This window comes from Anopheles stephensi, chromosome 2 (genome assembly GCF_013141755.1).
Source record: "Anopheles stephensi strain Indian chromosome 2, UCI_ANSTEP_V1.0, whole genome shotgun sequence".
Classification (NCBI taxonomy): Eukaryota; Metazoa; Arthropoda; class Insecta; order Diptera; family Culicidae; genus Anopheles; species Anopheles stephensi.
In genome coordinates this window covers 83,648,951-83,672,596 of record NC_050202.1, presented here as the reverse complement: position 1 = coordinate 83,672,596, position 23,646 = coordinate 83,648,951, and the positions used below count along the sequence as shown (strand labels likewise).

Genomic DNA, 23,646 nt, shown 5'->3' with positions numbered 1-23,646 from the left:
TTTACTCGCTCACTTCGGTCCGAAACGGCATTGGCTATTGAAAAAAAAAACTCCACTTTATTAGCTTAAAAAAATTGCTTGTATATGTAGGACAAGATTGATCATGATTTTTTGCGTTTTGCTTTCGTCCGCTTACTATGTTCGCTTTTGGAGCAAATTCATCGATAGTCCGTTATCAAATCAACATGGATCCGATGTATGCCGTTCCGATAACCTCCACCGAGCTCTAGATGGAAGGATACGTAGATGAAGCGCCAGGCTATGGGTGTTTGAAGTTTTCTTTTTTTTTTCGATAAAACAAACAGATAATAAATTAAATGCAATTTCTAGCGCGATGCTACTTCCCTGTTTCTTTTTTTGTTACTGTTCCTTTAAGCCTCTCTCTCTTTTTCTCTCGAGAAACCCCTGCCCGATAAGACTTTTGGTAGTTATTGGTGTGCAAAACATGGCAAGGAGTTTTGTTGGTGGTAGTGAAAAAGGCATGAAATCAGTAGAAAAATCAAGGGCTATGCAAGATACGGGACGAACCTTGGCAAATGTCTTCAGAGGTACAATTTTCTACATGGTTAAAACAATGCACCGTTTCCGATGAGACATTAATAAGTCGTAACTTGCTAATATTGCATTTTATCACGAAATGGGCATTGTTATAATCAGGTGGAACCATGTAAAAACAGTTATTTTGAAAATCAACCTTTAAAGGACTAAACAAAACGAGGAAGGAAAACCCTGCAAAACTAGCATAGCAGCACGGCAAATCGCTTCCAATTTTTCCTGGTTGCTAGGATGCAAAGAATTCTCTGCAAACTCGATTTTCTGCAATACTCGGGCTGGCAAATACGGAACGGTAATAATACGATGATTAAATCAACAACCAGAATGGATAAACGAGAGAACGAAGAGGAACACAAATTCAAACTCACGCACACACACAGACACACACTCAAAAACACTGTTTTTTTTTCCTATTGACGCATCCTTCCCAACCGCGTGCGAGCGGTGTGGTGATGCGGTAACACAAAAATGTTTCACAAAATAAATACAAAAGTGTATGCGTATGTAACCACTATGTGACAATCCCTAACTCTCGTCCGTTCTTTAGCAAGTGAAAATGTGTTTGTAACCCCTAGCCTAGCTAGCTATCCGCACGCGCAGGAGCTGGGGGGGGGATCTATTGCGGGAGGTATCTTTTGGCTTATGCGACATTCTCAATGTTCCAAACCTTCGTGTTGCAGTCCTGCCCGGTCGAGATGAGCGTTTCGTTGTCCAGCCAAACCAGGCCCGTAATTTGCGACTGTGGATGGGCATCTACGAGCAAAGGGGACGTTAAATTAGATCCTCTATCCGCTTGCTTAATGAAAGTTACTTACTCTTAATGATCGTGTGCTGGGCCGGTTTGTTCACGAACCAAATGATGATGGTCGTATCGAGCGAACCGCTCGCCACGAGCTCCGAGTTGGGCGAGAACGCTACACAGTTGACACGCGCATTATGGAAGCCCCATTCTTTGTTGTGCGGAGGCTGTAATTAGAGCAATGCGGGGCGTGTTATTGAAGTACCTTCCGGTGGCGCTTACATCCCATCCTCCTCACCTTATACTCAGCCACACTGTAAAGGATCACCTTCCGATTGGCATCGCAAGCCACCAGCAGCTTGTTGTCCGGCGAGTAGCGCACATCCGTCACCGGGCCCAAATGCTCCAAATCCAGCTTGTGCGTCAGCTGGCCCTCGTGCAGCGTGTACACGTGCACCTTACTATCGTCCCCACCGACGGCCACGTCCATCGTTTCCGGGTTAATGCTGACGCTGCTCGATTCGTAGCTAATCGGCACGGACGACACCTTCCGGTTGTCCTGCAGCACCGTAATGTCCTTCACGCACCCAACCACGATCGTGTTGCTTTCCTTCAGTATATCCATGCCCCGGGGCTGGCAGGCCAGCTTCGAATCGACGCCCGTGTACGTATTCCCCTCGACGCTGATCTGCTTGATCGAATCATCGATACCGGCCGTGTACACAAAGTCTCCGGCAGCCCGGATATCGTTGATCTGGTTACCGTGCCCGACACCCGCCACCCGATCGTTGGTTCCGCTGCCCGAATTCCAGTTGGTGACGGCACCGTCATGGCTGCCGGTATAGATCGTGCTACGATCGTCGCTAAGCGTCAGCACCGTGATCGGTTTGTTGTGACCCTTCACGACGCGCAGCGGTTTGGTGGGATTGTTCACATCGAGGTAGTTAATGAAACCGGACAGCGACACCGACAGGATGTGGTTTCCCTGCCACAAGCACGACACCTGCTGATCGTCCACCGTGCTACCCATCGGGAACTCGCTAATAAGCGTGCGCGTCTCAACGTCCCACAGCTTGCACGACTTGTCGCCGGAGCAGGTGAGCAGCTGCGTACCGTCCGGCTTCCAGGCCACCCCATACACACCGCCACTGTGGGCCGGCGAACCAACCTCGCCGACCAGCTCGGACGTCGTACCGTCGTACATGAACACCTTTCCATCGAACCCGGCCGACGCAAACAGATGACCGCTCGGCGAGTAACGGACGGCCTGCACGAACCGCGTGTGGTCCTGCTTCGTCATCTTGAACTTAAACGGCGGTCCTTCGAACACACCGATCGTGTTATCTTCGCTGCCGGTAATGATCCGGAATGGGCGCGCCGGCCGGAAATCGCACGAGTTGATCGGTTTCGACTGGCCCGAAATCTCGCCCACCGAGGTGCCCGTTTCCGCCATAAACACATGCCCGAACCGCTCACGACCCTCGCCCACAATCACGATCCGCTGGCTGTCCGGCGACCAGGAAATGTCCTTGATCGGTCCACCGATCGGTTGGAACTCGTTCTTCAGTATGTGCTCCTTGTTCACCGTGTCCCAGATGCGTATCTTGCCCGACTGGTCGCCGGAAGCGATGTAAAACCCGCTCGGCGAGTACTTGGCCACATTCACCGCGCACGAGTGTTCCGTGTAGATGTCCGCAATTTCGGGATTCTGTAAAAAAAACATACACACACACACACACACAAATTACTCTGGATTACCATGGCAATTACTATGCATACTCACATCAATGTTGCGAATGATCACCGAATGGCCATTCGTGTAGAGGAAGTTCTTGCCCTTCGGATCACCGCCCAGCACGATCGGTTGGCCACGCTGTGTCCGGGGCAAAGTCGCGTAAATAAACTCTGGCGCGTGGAAAGAAGGAAATTGAGAGAGAAAACGAATTAAAGTACTGCACGGTGTTTTTTGTTTTCTTCTTCTTTCGATTCAATCGTGTTAACAAGATTGCACTCGGCGATACGCTTTGCTGCACACCATGAATGGCTCGGTGGGCGAGTGGTTTACGAGGGCGTGTCGAAGATAAATGCGTCTCAGTAGTATTCCCGTTTCCATAGACACGATTTCTATGACCTGAACGACAAAATCGATGGCTAACCTGTCGAAACCTTAGCGGATGGAAGTATTTATTCAACGTGGTGGGGCTACTAATGTTAACGGATCGAAGTATTAATGTTAGCGCATTGAACAGCTTCGGTCACCCGCCACGGAGAGCGCTACTGTTCGTAAAGAGATAAATTTTGTTTTTTGCTTAGCGATTAGATGCACTCAACAAATGGTCTTACAATTAACGATTTCCTAGGAAAAGCCCATAAATTCTGGATTATTGGAGTGCTCCTTGATAAGGTTAGGGGAATATTCGGTTGAATTTCAACATATTTAACATAAGTTGTTGTATAATCGTGATATCTCATCCTGTTCCCATTATACAATTTTAAATAATTTATGTGAAATAAATCCGCTTTGATGTTTTTATCTACACGGTACACACATATTTCTGCTCCGCTCCGATGAGATAGAAATTGTTTTGATTCAGCGTGGAAAAGGAAAGCCGTAAGTTTTGCTCTGCGGGAAGTTTCGCAAGGTGTGCCATAAAACACTGTGTACGAATCGTCGACCAAAACATACCACCGACTACATCACCCTAAACGGCGAAAATGCTTCCTTTATTGGCTAATCAACCAACAACCTCTCGCGAGAACATTGTAAACAGCGATTTCGACCTTTTCGAAACCGTTCTTGTGGAGTTTTGCAAGTGCATCCGGATTTCGTTCCGGGTGCATTCTGTTGCAACCACCGGCACACCGGCACTCGCAACGAGTGTGAGTTTTATTTATAAAACTCAACACCCGTTCCCCCCCCCACCAAAGACCGGCTTATGGGGAACACGGGTGGAAAAAGGCCATCAGCAAGCACTTTTTCTCTAAATACAGCAAATTGATGAGGCAAAGCAACCGACAAAAAATACAGCTGCCTGTGCATAAAAATGCCGAGTTCATTGCCATCCTGCTGCGTGTGAGACGAGCTTACATCAATGTCTCTCGATTACTCATCGTTTCCGCAGGCCGATAAGGCAATAAAAACAGGGAGTCGTTGGTTCGAAGGGTTGACGAATTTGGATTGGGATGGTGGGAGGGGAGGGGGTGGGGGCGATGGGTAAGTGCCATCTTGCAACCGGGCCTGTTCTGTTCTATTTAATATCTTCAACGGTGATAGACTAGTAGATGGATTGATAACGGGGCCACACATTCCCGTAAAAGGCAAAACGGTACACGGTTCCACCCGCTTCCGGCCGGTTTTGGGGCGGAAGGGCAGACCTCGCCGCGGGGTGATCAACACAATTTCCTTATTTGGTAACAACTTTTTTCCCGGCACACAATCCGTTTCGCTTGTTCCAAAACCAACCCAACGCATATGGTCGTGGGGCGGAGAATGATTGGCAAATGACTCACGCACCACACACTAACCTACACTGCAATCTTTTCTTAAAAGTAATTTACTAAATACTCACTATTTGAATAGGCCATGATGTAGTTAAAAAATGGGCTTAATTCCAGTAAAATAGATCGCGAATTTGTTGCACACGGAGAAATTAGTTGTTGTTGGCACAAATAGCATACACGCACACACACACACTCGCATACGCACGAGCCGTCAAAGCACGGGAAAGCCGAAAAGCGCACTGTCAAACTTCGGTGACGTTCGTGCAGCAGCTAAGGCGCAGTTTACACACGGCGCGATAATGTATTGTCAATACCGTTCTCTCAATTCACAAACAGAACGTTATTTTTTCAACTCGTTCGGTGTGAGATAAAAATTTCCCTTTTATTCCGATCGTTTTCGTCTCGTTATGTTTGCACTATTCTTGAGCCACTACCACTCCAAAAACCTGCACCATACCGCTTTTATAAACGACTTGACCGTTGATAAGCAGATAAGAGATCCCCGTTATCGGACACCACCTCCCTTATGTTTTAATCAAACGCGACCAAAAAAAAATCCGCACCTATTTCCAACTTAACAAAAAAGAAACTCTGTAACCATCACATTTATTGATCAAAGCCTTACCTGCCCGGCCCCAGGCTTTGCTCCCAAATTAAAACCTAAGCTAGCGAATGTGTGTATGTATGTATGTTTTGTTTTTCTTTTGCTGCTGCCACTCCGGCCGGACTCGCAATAGAAGCGCAAAGAAGCCTCATCTTACTGTGACGCTCTGTCGTACGTATGCAATCTCACCCGGCTTCCTCTAAAGCTAGTTAGGGAAACACTAAATCTACTCATCTAAAATGATACAGAATGTTAGAGCTGTGACACTACTGCTGTGCCGTTACTGGCAGAATGTTTCGTAAACGTTGGCCCCGAGCGTTCGTAGCTTTTCCGAGTGCAGAAAATGCACAATCATTGACGACACCAGGTCCGTCTCGTCCGGTAGCGATGGCACTAGCCCGTTGCTGACCGTTCCGTCGGCGTTCGCTGACAGTCCCCCGTTGCTCGCCAACCCGTTCACGATCGGAATGAGCTTGGCGAGCGAAATTTTAATCCCATTAATGTTGGTGATGCTTTCCACGTTCAGGTTCGATTTGGAGCTTTTGCTGGCAGCCCCGCTAGACGTCACGTAATAGTCGGCCAGTTTGTCCATAATCTTCGAAAAGCCGATACTGACGTTCGAGAGGCCCACTTGCGTTGATTCCACGCTTTCCAGCACATCCAGCGTTTCCTGAAACATGGTGCCGATAACGCCGTCACTGCTGGTCAGCGTAGCGTCGGCATTGGGAAGGGTGTACGTAGCGATAGCATCGATCGGATTTCCCTTCTCATCGTTCAGCGCCATCTCGATCGACCAGAGCAGCGTTTCCGTGTCTGCCAAAGTGAGCTGCTGCTTTAAGCTGTACCGCTGCATCACGGTCGTCACGTTCTTGCGGATGATTTCGATCAAACGTTCGAGGCCGTCCCGCATAAAGTGCTGTATCAGGGACAGATAAGCCGTTTGTACCTCCTTCGATATCGTCTGTTGCTGTTGCTGTCGCTGGTTGCTCGATTGTTGATCATCCTCCACCGTTGCTTTGTACAAATACCCGCCAAGGATGTTGATCTGCACCCGCAGCGTGACGGCCAGCATCGAGGCGCTGTACACGAGCGTTACGAGCCGCGTGAACGCAACGATACGCAGCTCTTCCCACAGTTCCAACTTGTTGCCCGGATTGGTGCGCAGCTTCAACAGAATATCGTCGGTGTTGAGGCTTTGAAACACTCGCTTCGACATGGCCTGTACCAACCCGAGCGTCGTTTGATTGCACGTACGATCGGTACTCTCGTAATGCTGCATTCGCTTTAGCTTCTCACCAATCTCCTTCGCCTGGCGTTCCTGCAGTTCCCGCAGCTTGTACTGTAACCATTTCAGCAGGAAGACACTGCCACCGATAACGACGCCGGTTGTGATGAATTTCCTTCGATGTCGATGGAGAAAATCTTTTATTCTCGACAACATGGTGCTGCCGTGCTGGAATAGGCCAATGGACGGTGGTTAACAGTAAAACGCAATTCATTGGTACCGTATGCGCGGACGGAAATATGCTTACCCGCTTTAACTCGTTCGCCAACAGGGGTTATTTCCGCTCCAAAGGTCAGATGGTTAAAGATCACTCAAGTAAACGAAAAGTCGATTGTTTTTTCACCACAAGAAGTTGCAGAAAAGAATATGCGCTATCAAAATACAATCCCACTTTTCTTCTGTGTTTTTGTTTTCTTCTTCTGTGACAGATTGTGACTGACAGTTGGACACGGTTACAGGGTTCGTATGCGTGATGCCAAGGTGACAAAAATAAACTTTTGTAAATCATGTTTTCCGTTTTATTTGTGTTTTCAACGTGAAAAAGTTCTGCATAGCTCGCTTGTGGTTGAAAATAATGCTTTGTTTTCGTTCCGAACTCATATTTGTGCAATTTTAGCAATTAAGGAAAAAAAAACATTTTACGATTTGCTACCAGCCCTGCAAGTTAAACCGGTTCACGTGAAAGCCGAATCGAAACGGTTCAATTTGCACCACATGGTTTTCAAATATTGATTTTCCGTTACATATTTTTTACTTTTATTGCAATGAGTAATTTATGTTAAAAACGAGCAAACACAGTTGAAAATTTGAGTGTTTTTCTCTTGTCAGAAGCTTCAGAACTAAAGGAGATTTTTTCTACCCGGTTTGGCTTTTTGGACTTTGGCGGTATCGGTTACCGGTTCAGCGTATGTATAGACGATAGACGGGACGAATTAGCTACCGGGCCTTTCTTGTTTAGCATCGTTAGCTTCTTCTCCTTTGCAACTATAAAGCATTCCTTGACTTGATTTGGACCTGTAACTGGAACTGTCTTGCGTACGGCGAAACGATCGCAGACGAGATTCGATACCCGGTCCTGCCGTTTGAAGAGCGGCGCCGCTAACGTCTCTGCCACTAGAGTACCTCAATCGTTTTAAATACAAATAATGTTAGACATAAACATTTTAACTTCAACGTTTTTCGTACGGAAATTCGTAAAATCACACAAATTTCACAAATAAAGAAATTATAATCAAAATTCTAAATTTGTAATCTGCATTTTCGGATAATATAATAGCAAAGAATTGAAAATATATTAAGTAAAAGAAATCATCCGTTCCATTAGTCTAAGCACAGTTCAACCACCGCTGGCTATGCTTCCATTTCAGCATTGTATAGATGTGACTGTACATCACATAGAACGACCGCACTGGCAACAAGTGGTGTAATACGACCCAGCAGTGTAATGCAAGCCAAACCAAACCAATTATCCTCCGATGAAAATGTGTACCCTTGATTGATTTTATATAGTTTATTGAAATTTGTCTATCTCTTACACTTCATTACAACCTTAATTCATTCAATACGTTCCACTGTTATTGAAGTCAATCAATTCATTTACGATAAAGTAGCGTTGTTTGTCTCGGGACAACGATCCCTTAAATTATTCGAATTACTTCTTTTATTATTTATACAAACAGACAGTAAGGTTGTTCTAGTTATGTTTCGGGACAGTGTTGATTGTCGCATATAAGTGTGTGCGTTATGTTACCAATCACAATATACATTCGCTCTACAGTGTTTCCTTTTCACACCCATATATTCATCAGATGAGACACACAGACACACAGGGAGATTTTTATTTTAATAAACACACATACACTGCACAAGAGACACAATAAGTAGCGAATTTGGAATATGTTCAAGGATTAGCCCTTCCTACAAGCGAAAAAACGCACAAACACCGTTTACACCGCATCTACAGCACACACGGTCTTTTAAAATTTGTAATCATAAATACACACCGAGTAGACCGACAGGTTGGGTAGCAAATCAGATCTAACTACGCTTAATTATTATCCGAAAAAATCAAACTAGTTCAGAGAAAACTCCACGTGACAAGTAGGATCGTTCCGTTGTAGATGCCGGGATTGTAAGGCACTGTCGTAAATCGATTCGGTCGAATGTAACAAACCATTTACCATTTCAAATGAATCTCCGTCCCGTTCCGTTTCCTAACTCACGATCCTCAAACCCTGTACCGTAAGATAGTGGAACCTACGACCTACAGACCTCAGTTTTTCTTCCTTAAAACAGAATGATGCCTTCGTCTGGTTGAGTAATTACATTGAATTTGTAGAATTGGGCTTCGTTCCCGGGCGTAAGCGATAGATGCCGACAGGAGGATCAATAAGGTCGCCACACGCTGCTCGGATCGCCGGACACACCGGATTCTTCCTGACCGCGGGCTTCTTCCTGCTGTTGCTGTTCCTGACCACCGCCCGTGTGCTGCGGATCCTCGTGATGGGCCGAAAGTAGCGCCGTTAGCGTATCGTTCGCCGGCCCCACAGGCCCACTGTCCTGATGGTGTGAACCGATACCGCCGCCAATGTCTACGGATGAGCCGGACAGGGAGGATGTGACCGGTGCCGGCACTGATCGAATGCTTGGTCCGGGAAACGAATTAATCGTGAAGCCGTTGTCCGCTGCGCCGAAATAGTGTTCGAACTTTTCGCTTCCCGATCCGTGCAGATGGACGTGGATTTGGTTCTGGTTGACTGTGCTGAACATCTGTGGACAGAGCACCATGGGGGGCGGTGGCGGTGGAGGTGGAGCGGCCGGTGTGTGGAAGCTGGCGGCGGATGGCTGGGTGGCCACGGCTGCTAGGGAAGAGGCGCACCCGGGAGCGGCAGCCACCGACGGATGGTTGTACGGGGAATGATGATAGCTACCGTGGTACCCGTTGGTCCATTGGGTGTGGTGAGGGTAGGTGGGATAAATGCTCGCCTCCACCAGTTCACTGGCTTTGGCCACGTACGAACTGCCACCGGACGCAAGCTGAGCACCGAGTTGGGCTTGCGAGTTGACGGTCGGTGCCACTACCGAAGCTGGCGGTGGTGGAGGTGGCCCAGAAAGTCCGTAATAGTCTTGGTACGGTTGAATGTTATCTAAAACGACTGGCAAAAGTTATTAACGATGAAACCGAAGTGTTGGTGAACAAAACCGGGACAGTGCTCGTCGATGTTGCTTACCTCCGGACGCCGTCAGACTGTAATTGGGGTGGTCCACCATCGGGCAGGACTCGTACGCCACGTACGACGGCGGGCTAGCCTGCAGTGGCGAGAAGGTGTTCATGTAGGACGTGCTCGAAGGCGCTCCCAACCCATTCGTCCAGTCGGGGCCAGCATTGGAGTAGTCTGCAGTGAAGAAATCGAACAAGCGAAGAAACCGATATATGACACTGGAGCAAGAATCGATCCAGAGAATACCTATCATCATCGACCATCATCGTTAGATCGTGAGGCCGGCTCGAAGGAAGAATTATTACAGCCCCGCAAGAGAATGCATCACAAAAGAAGACATCTGTAGCTCTGGGGAGATTACTGCATGATGCTGGATGGCCCACAGTCTGCCGACACTTCACCGTTCCAGGTGAGTGCGTCTAGCCTTAGGCCATCTCGATTGACACTTTTATAAGCTCTTTCGGTAAAGGGAGCAATGCAATTCTTGCATCTTCCTCATCGAAACTGCATCGGTCATCGTCCAACGCCCCATATCGAACCAGGGACAGTCGCATTCCCAATCGATAATATCCGTCTAATCGTTTTGCCATCAGCAACCAGCCGGAATGGCCGGGGACATACCTCATTCGCACATTATCCGGTCGTGCACTTCCGGCAGACATGTGTGGACTTCCGGGGGAGCACCTGCACTTCTAATCGATTTTGGCTTACTTATTCATCTGGCCATCGTCCAGAACGTGATCCATCGATTCCAGGCATTCCAAAAATGCATCCACCCCGCCTTTGCTGATCGGGGATGGGGATGAGTTTTTAGAAAACTAATCGACAGCAACTACCTATTTAGCCTACGTCTCCAGAACGGAGGAGACGAGAACTCGCAAGCCCCCCCCCCCCCCCTCCCCATCCAACGGGTTGAACGAAGAATTGCCAACACCCAGGCTGCTACTAGGAGCTACCGACGGAGCAGGATCCCGATGACAGGATTATTGAAAAGTTAATCATAAAGTATGTGCTCCCGTCGGAAATGTCTCCAGCATGCGCTGTCGTATCCTCCCCCCAGCAAAGAGCCACGGTACACAACTTTTACGCACCCAATGCCAGGATAATTAATTAGTAATTTTGCCTTAAATTGATTGACAATGTTTTGACAATGTTTTGCGCACAAAAACACGCGAACCGGAGCAGCAGCAGCAAAGCGCTCCAGAACCATGCCGGCCATGAGAAGGGGACTAATGTACACGTGCGTGCCGTACAACGTGATGACGTCGGTGCGTCTGATTTCCGCCAGATTGATTAATTAAGAAGATTAATTTACTCCGTTCGTACTTGTACGGTGAAGGTTCGCGTGTGCAAAACTAGCTCACGATTTATCATACTGCTTGCCGGTTTGGGAAAAAAGCACATCACTAGCTTATCGCCAAGAACTTCACAGTAAACATCAAGAGCTCGCCAAACTCTTCAAGCAATACCTCCAAAGCAGCCTCCAAGTAAAAAAATGCTTCTTCTCGATTGAGCTGTCGCACACGTACTCGATCGTCGGTTGCCATGGTTACCATGGTGAAATTCCATTCAGCATCAGCAGCAGGAAGTGCAACCGATGGGAGGATCGGGGGTAAAACAATTTGAATTTCTGCATTTCCTTCCCATGCTACCGAGCGATCATCTGATCGAGACGGGCGTTTGAAATGGGACTGGAAATCAATTTTGCCATTACCGGGGTGCGCACACACACACACACACAAGCGGCGGATGCGGCCGACTGGACGCGTACATTACGCGTGATTAGCAATCGCCGTACGTGGGGTTCGTGCGGGGTTGGTGCAATTTTCCCAGAACGTTCACCGTGCGACAGAAAAATCCGAAAGAAGAAGGAACTGGAGCAAAAAAGTGGTCTCATCACCTCCTCACCATCATCGCGGGAGATCGGTTTTTGCTTGCTTGCTTTGCGCTTGATTTGCATCCACCTTGATGCACCTTACCCGCCGATACTGCCAGCTGCCGATCGATCCCTCGCCCGATGGTTAGAAGCGAAAAATTGCGAAAAGCAATTTAGAACATGAAGCTAATTTCTGACAAAAACAAAACTTCCGCCGGTTGCTGTTCGCCGCTCATCAAACTTGATGAACCGTGGCCCGGGAATAGGTTGCGCCCGATAGCCGATAAAGCGTTATCACCTATTGCTAGGGTTGCAGCTAGAACGCACAGCTTTACATAACCATAATTCACCACAATTAAAACGTTTCGGGTTCCCTAGCTTTTTGGCCCCCCTCCCCTTTTTTTGTTGTTGTTTGTTTCTTCCACTTGCATAACGGTACAAAGCGAAACGGTCGAGCCAAACGAACCAGCAACGCAAAACACTTGTAACAAATCGTCTCCCAAAAACCGTCAACTTCGGTCGCTCCACCGGGCTGCAACGCACTCTAACCCTTCAAACCGAACGGACAAACATAGGCTACACGTTACCTGAAAGCGCGAGATTAGGTTTGTAATCACTGCTCGATTCGGCACTGGTATTGATGGTCATATTGCCACCCGGTCCCGCACCATTGCCACCGCCCGGCCCGCCAGCTCCATGATGATGATGATGATGGTGGTGATGCGCATGAAGACTCTGACTACTGCTCCCGGTACCGTTGTTGCTGTAGTTGACAGAAGAGGATTTGCCGTTTCCGCTCCCGAGCCCGGTTCCACCGCTCCCAGCACCGACGCCTATGTTACCACCACCGCCACCACCACCCCCGGTAGCCCCGGGCCCTGTGCCGATGCCGTTACTGCCGAGGCCGGCATTGCCGCCACCACCACCACCACCACCGAAGGATGACGGCCGGCCCGGATAGTGATGATGATGGTTGAACGCGGGCTGCTCCAAAAACCGATGCAACGGTGGTGGACGCATCTGCGGTGTATCTGTTGAATGAAATGGACAACAACAACAAGAGCGTGGGATGAGTGAAACGGAACCAAAAACCAGCACACAAAAATAAAAGACGAAAACGATTGGATTAGATACGGGAGGCAGGAGCGACCGGCATACCGGATTGGAATGAAAAGACCCATCACAACACACACCCACACACACAGCCAAAATAAAGAGATCTCATGTTACTCTCTACCGGGGGCCAGGATTCAAACCAGCCCTTGGTGTGCCTTCGCCAAAGAAGCATGCGAGGTACGACGACGACAACGACACAAAATTGAGAATATAAAAGGGAATTCGGTTGCGGTTACGCTTGCGGGAAGCGAACGCAGCGAGTGAGTGAGTGAAGGGATCATTAGCTCCGGAGACGACGGTGTCCTCACGGTGTTGCAGTTGCTGAAGTGCATATGCATAACGGAGCTACTTGCTGCTGCTGTTGGATGCCGTTTTTTTGTTGTTGTGTTTGGCCATCCTTCGATTTGATCCTCCCGAGAAGCCATGTGCGACATGATATTGAATGGCTCGCATTTATTTTTACGTGTCCGTATATATCCCGGGCCGCACCGTCACCCGAGGTTTTCTGGCTGGACGATGCAGGCCAGCTTCTTGCCCGGGGTTGACTAAATTTCCGTTTGCTGAGAGCACGGAACGGCACCACACAACGACATTATGTAATTGTGTTTCTAATTGGCTTTCGCCAACACCGAAAACAACACTGCCGTACGCAGACCAGCTCGTGCCATCTTCGCCAGCATCGTATTTCCGATGGCTACAGCCATCTGGAGCGACTTTTATGCCGTTTGCGTTTGTTTGTTTGAAGCTAATAAATATTTTTACGTGTGTGTGTGTGTGTCCTTCGGTCGTTCGAAAACGGACGAGCCCACGGAACGGCCGAACGAGCCTATAACTATCGCAAAATTGAAGTTTAGCCCATTGGCCAAACGTTTGAAAGGAGAGAAGAAATGGGACACTCAGTGCAACTCCGTTCCGGCGCAAGGATTCCTGGACAAGTTAACTAATTTCAACTACGACATGCACGTCCGACTGGTCTACAATGTAGGAGGTTGAAGTAGTATTTTTAACACATGCCATAAATGCTAGTCCCAGTTGCAAACAAGTCAACACAGGGACAGGGCTCTAAATCACTTACAAGCACGCTCCCTTGTTCTGGGCGAAGAAGGACCGTAAAATTCCATTAATTGATCTTGGCTCCTCACGCACATGGTACCGAGCTACACCTACCACGTGTTAATCGCAGCACGTGTTAGAACGCATCGTCAGAGGCCCGGCTGGCATCCCGCACACACGGGATAATCATAACCTGTCAAAACAATGCCTTCTTGGCCCGCATGGACGTGAGTCGGGATAATTACAAAATGATTTCGGTCCATCATAATCACGCGTTGAATCTTTGCTTTCTTAACTATAAACTCGTTCAAAAATCGTTAGTTCTAGAATCAGATCTGATTCCTTGCTCTTCATCCCTCATCCTATATCGCTCCGTCGCTCTGGCGCCGTTATCCGAAGTAACTCCTTCCCAAGCGCAGCATATCAGCACATTAGAAGCGGCCATCAAGTGACCGTACAGAATGTGTGACCGTACACCGTGAGAATTTTTTCGCCACCCCTCGACTACCACCCCTCCCCTACCTCCCCCCCCCCCTCGCAGCGCATGCAACACCCAGCTCCGGCAGCTCCGGGTTCTGCGCTGGTTCTTATCCCGCCGCCCGTCATGCCTTAACTGATAAAGCGGTTCAACGCGCAGTGTGTCGCGTTCGCAGTACGATAAGCACGCAAAACCGACCGTCCGATATCTGTTCGCTGTTTGTGTGCTGGACCGTTCGCAACAAATGCGCGCCCCGTGCCGCGTTTAAGTAGCTCTGGCCCCTCGTTACTGGCCGCCTTGCCCGCTCGACCAGCGTGTCGAATTTTGGTGTGTGCGGTTAGTGTGTAGGCTGCGGCCGTACGAAAACAAACATGATTTTTCAAACAGATTCTCGTTGCAGATAATTGTGGACAACAAATCGACCGAGCTACAGCGTGATTGCTGCTGGGGGAAAGTGGTCCGGGTCGGATTATTTTAGATTGTTAATGAGAACAAAAAACCCATAGTTTTAAGCATTTTTACAAATAAATTGAGTCATTTTTTTATATTGAGGAAGATTTTGAGAAATATTTAATAAAAGAATCTGATCCAAATTTTAAAAAAACGAGACGCAAAATTGCTATCAAAACGATAATTTTAAAACCTTTCACTTGCGCCTAAAATTAGGCAACTCGCTATGTACGACTTGCATTGATGCATTTTTCTATGGCTTTTCAGTTGTTATTTTGTTTTGCATTCGTCATACAATATTTTTAAATTTTCTACGGCGGTTTACGGCCTAAAATTGCATAAAAATAAATAGAAAAAATCCAGAGACGCAGTTTTAAGCACCTTTGATTACAATGAATGCTTAGTAAGCTGTGAAATTAAATTAACCAAAGAAGTACAAACTTTATTTTGTGATAAGAAGAGGAAGCTTTAATAATTTTTTTGAATCCTTTAGCAGAGGCGGATTTTTTTTTTGGCGGTCCGGTGGCCGAGGCGACAGCGGCGCCGATCTTCATACGGCAGGGCCGAGGTTCAAATCCCATCCAGACCGCCTCCCCGTACGTAAGGCTGACTACTTTACTACGGGTAAAATTAAGTCATAGAAAGTCTGAAATGGCAGGCCGAAAACTCTCGAGGTTGTAATGCCAAGGAAGAAGAAGCAGAGGCTTAGTGTCGACAATAGATCATCAACATCGTCTAAGATTGAAGCCTTAAGCTGATCTTCTTTTTTCTTGGCCTAACGACCTCTTAGGTCATGCCTGCCATTTCTGGCTTACTAGACTCATTGTTACCGCATGGTTGGATAGTCAATTCTCACAATGGAGGAACGGCCCAGATGAGACTTGAACTTCGGTCTTGCCGTGTGAAGACCGGCGTCACTGTCGCATCTACCACCGGGCCGCCCTATAGCGGATATTGTTAGTTTATTACTCAGTGTTGTTTTTTGGAAAGTGTTAAGATTAAATCATTACGCCTCCAAACGTTACTCAAATTATTTGTTCCATTTCTCTATCATCTTCTTTACATTAAATCTTTTTCAAAGCATATTGCACTCATAGAACACTTTTGAATTTTAAAGAAAGGAAACTCAGATCTCACCAACTTCGATTGCAAAATTAATTTGAATAGGAATTTTAAGCTTACATTTAAGTTTAAAGTACATTTTAAAGTACGCCTAAATTTAGGCAACGCATCATCATACTCCTGCAGTGGGGTGATTCGCATGTTTTTTAAATGCCATTAACCACTTAAACAAAAAGCGAAAGTCATACTATTTAGCCAATTTTGTTACAAGTTGCCTTATTTGAAATCATTTTTGGTGTAATAAATATCTCTTGCTCTCCTTTTTTTAACAACAATAAGTTACGTTTCGTGTTTTAAGCGATGCGGCGATACTTACTCGTTTTCGATCGTGGTTCCCTTGGCCCATCCACCGTCACCTTTATCGCCTTGCAGTACGTGGTGACCTGTGGCAGCGTCGTGCAGATCGTAATGGTAAGCGTAAAACTTTTCCCTGCGAAATTGTGAAAAACCATAAACATTAGAAAAGGAGGAGCAAAAACAAAAAAACACGGGCGTTAATGGAAATGCTGCTGGTATTTAAACAAACTAACTTAACCCATTCCCCCTTCTGTCAGGTGTTTTGCCTGGGACAAAACATCAAAGTGAAAAGCCCCGATCGATCACTAGCCAGGCAAATGCAGTTGCTCCGTGAGCCCCTCTATCTGCGCCCTCGTCGATGTCTCTTTGTTTGCAAACTTTACTGTCCCTGCTGGGGTTTGAAGATTACCACTCGAAAATCGCCTAAAAGCCCACCCACAAACGAAACACACACACACAATGCAAAACAATGCGCAACATATTAAAAATGTAATCCGCTTTACTGGGAACCGGCCCAGAAACACACACACACACAAAAACACATCGTGCACATTAAGTGACCCAAGTAACAAAAAAGGCGAAAAACCAACGGAAGTAACCCAAAAATCATAAACGAGAGATAAGTATATAAGATTATTATGGTGCCCTTTTTTTTGTTTGCTAGACTTGTCCAGCTTGTCCAGCTTGGCCACAAGTCCCTCGTGGAAAACAAACGCCCGGCCCGGTGGAAAACGTTAACGCAACCGGTGGGAAAACCTGAGCTGGGGAAGCTGTTAATGAACTTATTATGCTCTTTCGGTGGCCACCGTGCACCGCCGCGCTTTACGCGCCTCGCCCAGGGAGCTCCAGGGACTCGGATCGGATGTCCTTCCTGTAAATGTCACGTGCAGACGGACCGAAAGGGGGGCCTTAAAGAACGACCGAACCGAGCCCGTGCCCGGTGGGTGGCCTGAACGGTTTGACGATACAATTAAAACGATGCGATGCCCGGACAGTTAACTAAGGGCAACATCATCGCCATCCGCAGGCAGACAGCCGGGCAGGCAAGCATAGAAATTAAATTTTGTCCAGCTGCGTAAGTGATTGGCCACGAGTACTGTTTCGCTGTTGCGAGCGAAATGCGGCCCATGATGCGTTTGTTTACTCGGGGCCGGTCGTTTAACAGTCGAACCATTTGGAGTATTGTGCTGCTACATTCCGTGATCGATTTCAACAACAAAAAAGCTCCCTCTCTCTCTCTCGCTCTCTCCCTCGGCTCATAATAATTAATTTGCATTCTACATTTTATTCCCACCACGCGCTAAGCTGTCGTTAAAACTATTGGCCCCCGGCCGGATCTAGCGTCATCCTGGATATTGGACCCCGTCGGTCTCGGTCGGTCCACTGACACGCAGCAGCCGTATGATGCATGCCGCCATGTCATAAATATGATTTAACCGACAATTTAAATGTATTAAAGGCATATTAACACTTCGTTTTAACGATTTTCTTTAACCTTTTCTGGTTCGGGCCTGTTTTGGGGTTTTGCCGTCGGGTCGTGCCGGTCGGACCGATCTCCCAAGACAGTACCCCGACGTAAACCGGGAATCCCGCCACACACTGCCGTAATAATTTATGTTCACAGCCTCGACAAAGCCTCACCCGGGCATGCACCTTGGGCCGTGGGGGACCCACCAAGGTTTTAGAACGAACGTCCAAAGGATTCGAGACGCGGGAGACGATTTCTGCAACTACAATGTTGTCCCTTTAATGTGTTACGATGCAGGGCAGGCCACGGACGAGCAGGACCGGACGGGGGGAAGGGGACGGGAGATTCGGTTTTGTGGCGCACTTTAGTGGTTACCGAAGGCACTCTCCGTTCAAACTCTTCACCCCATCCACCGGGTTGCTTTCACCGACTGGAATGGCAGCATACAACCATTCTCACTCACTCACTCGAACCCATCCATCGTCCGACGGCTTTATGACACATTTTGTGTGTAATATACTCGTTTATAGCCGTACTGCGCCCGTAAGATCCACCACCATGGACACCATGGCCCAGGAGGGATGTCCTCTCGTATGGGGGCACAAACACAATAAGCAACACGAAGCTCCAGACCATCATAGCACAGACAAACCCCTTACCCCAGGATCGGTCCAATGTGAGCGTCACAACAACAGCAACAACAGAAGAAAACCCCCTTCCCGAAGTCTCCGTCTAATGTCTCATTAATATTCTCACTGTCCGGCCAGCGGGCTGCTTTATTTGTTTGTCCATGTGGACAGGCCGAGCGCGTCACGATGCTCCAACCTTCAACGCTGGCCTGCTCTAATCGGCTCAAGGACTTCGCGTGTGCCGCGTCCGGATTTATGCAGATAAAAGTGACCAACCGATGAGCGATGGGCACGATGAGCTTGTGTCTTTCTTTTAACCCCTTTTTTTTAACCCGATGAAGACATCAGTACCGAGCGCAGTTACCTGCGTCCGAACACATCAAAAGGAATCTCCAAACCCGTAGCCCGGTAATGAGCGGCAAATGAAGAACAACTCACGGGGCTCGTGACCTCTTTTGTTAAGCACGAAAAGGGTTTGGCGCGATTTTATTAATGACGCGTGTCGGAAGTATTTGTCGAGATACTGGAAGTTCATCAAGTCCAAAATCGCCGCCGCCGGGTTGCCCGGTGTCGGTGTACGAAGCGCGGACCCGACGGGCCGACGAAGCGTGCAGCGATTTATCACGTGATGAATAAATGAAGCCCGGGCAACTGATGCTCGGGGATCTCGAGATCTGTTTGTTTCTGGCGGGATCTTCAACCCAGCAAGCCAGCTTGATAAATTGACGCGGGAAGAACATTCCTGAGGCGCGCACGTCGACACACCGTCTATATACCGACGGAGTCTCGCACCCATCCCCGCCGAGTGTTGGCAGCAGCAGCGGGGTAAAAAAAACATCTAAGGAGCACGGGTTTTCTCTCACACAGGTAATGTGATCGCCGAGCGTGAGCAAGGGGACATCTAGAAACCATAGGAACGATCCCGACGAACAGGAAGCCCCGTCAGGCCTGATCTGGTTGAATGTCAAACGTTACTCGCTGCAGGAACTTGTTGCTATCGATTTCTCGGCAACAACCTCAGGAACACGGAGTGGTCCACACGCTCACATCGCCACCCGTTGCATGCGACCGAAAATGCAAACGCTGTTCGGCCACTTTTGCGCCATAATGCAGATAAGCCCCGCCGACATGTGTTTGAGAAGAATAGAACAATAACCTGCTACCGGCAGCGTTTGAAAGAACCGGCCGTCCGGCGTCTTTTGGACTAATCGGTCTCAAAACAGAAAAAATACACTCCTGGCACGATCGGGACAACAGATGCACTCCGGATGCATGCATGCATCGTATCGACACTTTTGTATCGGGCCTACCTACCTTCGCCACGCCAAAAAGACGCTTCCGAATTCGTTAATAAAATATAATTGCAATTCTTGCCGTATGAATGCGAATGAATTGGTGCCATAATTATCGGGTGCAGCCGTATGGCACCATATGGTGCGCTGCTGCCAGCACGGAAGCAAAAGGATCCACCCTCGGGCGCCCTACACTCGCTCAAACGCTTACCTCGGCCACTGCGGCCCACAAACCGGAGATCGTTGAATTTGGCCACCTGATTGCGCATCACGGCCGTACAGTTGCGCAGCTCGGCACAGAAGTTCTCGTCGTTGCCGGCCCGGATGGTGACCATCGTGCCGTCGCTGACGTCCCCGAGCGAGATCACCTTGAACGCGCTCGGGAGCGTTTTGTTCGAGCGCCAGTGGTTCGGCAGGGCGGAACACAGGAAGTAAGGACTGTCCGTGCGCACTGGAAGTAGAGTAGTGGGTGCAGAATAATTACTACGGCGTTCTGGCTCCAAGTACGAGATACTGTAATGCAGGTTTTGTCACTGGGAAATGGGACACTTGGCACTTGATGGGCTCCCTTTTGCTAGCAGATAACAATTATTAATCGGTAACCGGATAGTGTGTGACAGCTTTAACGATCTTGGGTGCATTTTGCAAGGGTGAATTGGTTGTAAAATTTTAATTTCCCTACTTGTAACTTAGAATTAGTACCTTAATAGTTAACCCTTGTTAACAGCATGTGATTATATTTGTGGACAATATTGCTATTAAGAGAGATAAAAACAGGTTGGTACGGGTCACTTGTCAATCACTCAGGATACTTTAGTTAATTCGATCGTGCAGGAAATGTTTCTTCCATCATTTAAGAAGTCCGTCCGATGTCTGTCTATCGTGCGGGACTCGTGACGATGTCTGTCACGATAGTGCGGCTGTCTATCGTGGTAAGTTGTTATCAGTGTTTTGTGTTGAATATTAAGCTCTCCCTAGATCACAGCTAATGATCGTTCCCACGTACACTGGGCTGACAATCTAGCTGTGAGCAGTTTAAGTCAAATTTTAAGCCAGAAAGAGTGGATGCCAAAGTTCTAAAACTTAACTTCTCATTGATTGAGATGCTTGAAGGCCAATTATTTGAAATTCTAACAGTGTGAACTGCAACTGATGCTTCAGCCCACGATTAGATGCCTTCTGACTGCTGGGAGGAAGAGGTTTTAGGTGGTTGATTTGCTACTCGTCAGAAACGAATCAAGATGTCCCGTGGGCAATATTCTCAATAATTAAAATTTAAAATAAATAATATACTAACGTGGCCTTACAGTTTATCAAAAACCTATAAAAAATGGATCTTTTGCTAAATATTGGCAAACGAAGCACAACATTTTGTGAGGTTGACGGTAAGGTTCGAATATTAAAATCTGATTTAAAATAAAAGTATTTGCCTCCACACACATCGATAAAAGCTCTAACATCATTTACTGTTTAACGGCTAATGTCACTCATGCCTGATTTGCAAACTAATGCTGTGTGTATTGAGCGTCGTTAAATTTGATTAACAAAAATTGTAAGGCAATACATTAAATGTACTGATCCTTAGCCTAAAGGCATTTAAATTTAGGTGTTACTTAAGAAAAGTAAGCATAAGGCACTGAGACTGGTGCGGTATGCTAAAATTTGATAACTTCTACAAATAACGGTTGGATATTTTTCTTTATAATTGGCCTTACAAATTGATCCCAAAAAGAATATTGAAAATGGTAAAATGAATCATTGGAAGGCGTAATTTCGACCAAAAATAAATCAGAGTTTTCTTTTAGGGGTAAACGGGGACGATCGTTTAAGCTTAATAGTGAATTTTGTATGTCACTGCCAACGTATAATTAATTTTTCTAAAAATCCTTAGCCTATAACGCTAATATAAAAAAAGCCTAAACACATTTGCTAAAAGTGACGATCGATCCGGGAACGGTCAAATTCAAGTAAAGCTCTATAACTCTGTTGTTTAAATTATTATTTTCTATAACAAGAAATTTTGATAAAAAATAACCATAAAACTCTTTAAAAACTTCACACACCCCGTTCCCGTTTTTTTCACCCCCGGGCTTACCCGTTTTTTTTCCTTGTAGCATATTCACTTTGTTCACTGTGCGCCTAGCGACTCATTCAAGCGCCTCATTCAACATTCGAGAGTCTGATCTTGTGAAACGATACCTAAAGAATGTTTTCATTCAAAAAATAGTTTCAGACAAAAAAAAAACACACACACACACACACAAACTCTGGTACACTTTCCCACATCGGACACAGGCCTGGACCTGGAAGCATTTCCTTACATTCTACCAAAGGTATAAATTACACCTGCGACCGATCCGGTCCTCGGAAAAATCCAAAAATGAATCCCAAATTCTATCACACTATCACCAAGAACATGACTTTGGCCCCAATAACAACAAAAAAATATGACGTCGGAGCGTATGAAACCCAGCAGAGCGAACGTATCAGAAGCAACAACAACAAAAAAAACAATCTTTTTGCCCCGTCTAGCACGACCCGATTGAAGCGATCAATCGTGTGTATGTAATCCTATCCGATCGAACCCCGTAGAACAATATTTAAGGCTTCTATCTGTCGCACCAATATACGCACTGGTCGATGCTGCGGTATCTAATGAAATGGATCGACACCCATACACGTACGCGTACGATCGAAATTATGCATGAGTGCACGATCAAAATGAAAATCTAACCCCCCTGTGCTGGATCAAATTGCCCACCGTGCACCGAAACCCTCACCTAGCTCCCCGGGGTATTGCTGTTCGGCCTCCATCACCATCCGCTCGATCCAGCGCAGTCCGTCCGGGATGGGATTATCGTCGGTGTTGCTACTGCCACCGCCGCCGCCGCCGCCGTTGTTGTTGTTGTTGTTGTAGCTGTGCTGGCTGTTGGACGGTTGCAGTACCGACGATCCGCGGCAGCTTCCGGTGCCCGGATCTGTCGGGGTCGCCCCCGAATGGCTCGTTTCCAGCATCGGTCCGGATCGTCCGACGGTGTGCTTCCTTCGGCACCGTGTCCGCTCGGTGGTCGTTCCCGGAAGCAGACTCGCTGATCGTAACCCGCACGTCACCAAACTCATCGAATGTGCCCGATCGAATCTGCATCGGTGCACCTTAGACGGTGCATCCACGCAATGCCACTGCAACACACACACACGCACACACGCACACTCAACAGTATTTAGCACACGGACAGGCAAAGATCACTATCACCGCACCAATCACTCACACGACGCGAATTTCATCACCAAACTTGCATTCCAGCCGTGCCACAAGGCAAAGCACAAACGTTGCCTTCCTGCAACAACTTCACACGAGTAAAGCTAGTCACTGAGCCGCTGCCCCGGTTCGATTTGCTTCACTCACTCCATCACATCGACAAACGACGGCAAGCAACGACGAATTTAATACCCTAGCCGCGATCGGCCTGCTTGCTCAAGCGTGAAATCAGGAACGCGCTGGATTAACCGTACACTCCGTAGCGACGACAATAACAACAAATGATCGCTCCTAGTTTTATGCAATGCAATTTTCCTTCCTCTTTTTTCCTCCCACCTTTAATTTTTCCAAATGCACCGAATGTGCAGTTTTGCACTTGAACGATCACAGTCGCACAGCGCCGTTGCGTCGAGCGACGACGAGTTTCCGAGTTCGAGCACGTGCTACACGGAGCAAAGTCAGCGCGCAAATGAACAGCCAGCCAGTTTGGCAGCCAGCCTTCCACTCACGACACGGTGGCGCAACCGCGAGAAGCAGCTGATTCTGGTGAGATGCCGTTCGTTGCCAATGCGGGTGCTTAGCTTCCCATGCTTCGCAGCAAAGAAAAATGGCGATCTTACCAGCACTTACAGTAACGTTGGAACGTTAAAATTTTAACGTTGGTAGTTTCTGTTTTAAAATTAATTCACTTAATGGGTGAA

The 23,646-nt window shown here is 47.5% G+C and overlaps 3 protein-coding genes across 6 annotated transcripts; all 3 read right to left on the bottom strand.

Moving 5' to 3' along the window:
• Positions 1-30: 30 nt before the first annotated feature.
• On the bottom strand, positions 31-5,031 carry LOC118505851 (actin-interacting protein 1). Its single transcript, XM_036042230.1, has 5 exons — positions 4,864-5,031; positions 3,078-3,199; positions 1,593-3,002; positions 1,371-1,521; positions 31-1,308 (listed from the first exon to the last, which is right to left on the bottom strand). Exons 1-5 carry the CDS (start codon positions 4,877-4,879, stop codon positions 1,196-1,198), a joined length of 1,812 nt encoding a protein of 603 aa, XP_035898123.1. The 5' UTR covers positions 4,880-5,031; the 3' UTR covers positions 31-1,195.
• Positions 5,032-5,156: 125 nt separating this feature from the next.
• On the bottom strand, positions 5,157-7,117 carry LOC118505853 (peroxisomal biogenesis factor 3). Of its 2 annotated transcripts, none has more exons than XM_036042232.1 (2): positions 6,932-7,117; positions 5,157-6,852 (listed from the first exon to the last, which is right to left on the bottom strand). In XM_036042232.1, the coding sequence occupies exon 2, from the start codon at positions 6,838-6,840 to the stop codon at positions 5,680-5,682; it is 1,161 nt and encodes a 386-aa protein (XP_035898125.1). In that variant the 5' UTR covers positions 6,841-6,852; positions 6,932-7,117; the 3' UTR covers positions 5,157-5,679. The 2 variants fall into 2 exon arrangements, with proteins under 2 accessions (XP_035898125.1, XP_035898126.1); XM_036042233.1 differs by having other exon boundaries at positions 5,159-6,844; positions 6,932-7,110.
• Positions 7,118-8,075: 958 nt separating this feature from the next.
• LOC118503247 (protein lozenge-like) lies at positions 8,076-23,419 on the bottom strand. 3 transcript variants are annotated; one of them, XM_036036270.1, is made up of 6 exons: positions 22,467-23,419; positions 19,898-20,137; positions 16,317-16,430; positions 12,369-12,812; positions 9,915-10,079; positions 8,076-9,839 (listed from the first exon to the last, which is right to left on the bottom strand). In XM_036036270.1, the coding sequence occupies exons 1-6, from the start codon at positions 22,804-22,806 to the stop codon at positions 9,070-9,072; spliced, it is 2,073 nt and encodes a 690-aa protein (XP_035892163.1). In that variant the 5' UTR covers positions 22,807-23,419; the 3' UTR covers positions 8,076-9,069. The 3 variants fall into 3 exon arrangements, with proteins under 3 accessions (XP_035892163.1, XP_035892164.1, XP_035892165.1); XM_036036271.1 differs by having other exon boundaries at positions 8,076-9,830; XM_036036272.1 differs by lacking the exon at positions 22,467-23,419 and adding an exon at positions 21,782-22,335.
• Between the last annotated feature and the right edge of the window lie 227 nt (positions 23,420-23,646).

Excerpts from the sequence above, each read along its gene's own strand:
- LOC118503247 (XM_036036270.1), bottom strand. The coding sequence starts at position 22,806 with ATGAGTTTGGTGACGTGCGGGTTACGATCAGCGAGTCTGCTTCCGGGA. Across the intron at positions 20,138-22,466 it reads GCAATACCCCGGGGAGCTAG|TGCGCACGGACAGTCCTTAC; the intron begins GTGAGGGTTTCG and ends CTCTACTTCCAG. Across the intron at positions 16,431-19,897 it reads TGTGGGCCGCAGTGGCCGAG|GGAAAAGTTTTACGCTTACC; the intron begins GTAAGCGTTTGA and ends ACAATTTCGCAG.
- LOC118505853 (XM_036042232.1), bottom strand. The coding sequence starts at position 6,840 with ATGTTGTCGAGAATAAAAGATTTTCTCCATCGACATCGAAGGAAATTC.
- LOC118505851 (XM_036042230.1), bottom strand. Across the intron at positions 1,522-1,592 it reads ACAGTGTGGCTGAGTATAAG|CCTCCGCACAACAAAGAATG; the intron begins GTGAGGAGGATG and ends CTCTAATTACAG. Across the intron at positions 1,309-1,370 it reads CCAGCACACGATCATTAAGA|ATGCCCATCCACAGTCGCAA; the intron begins GTAAGTAACTTT and ends CTTTGCTCGTAG.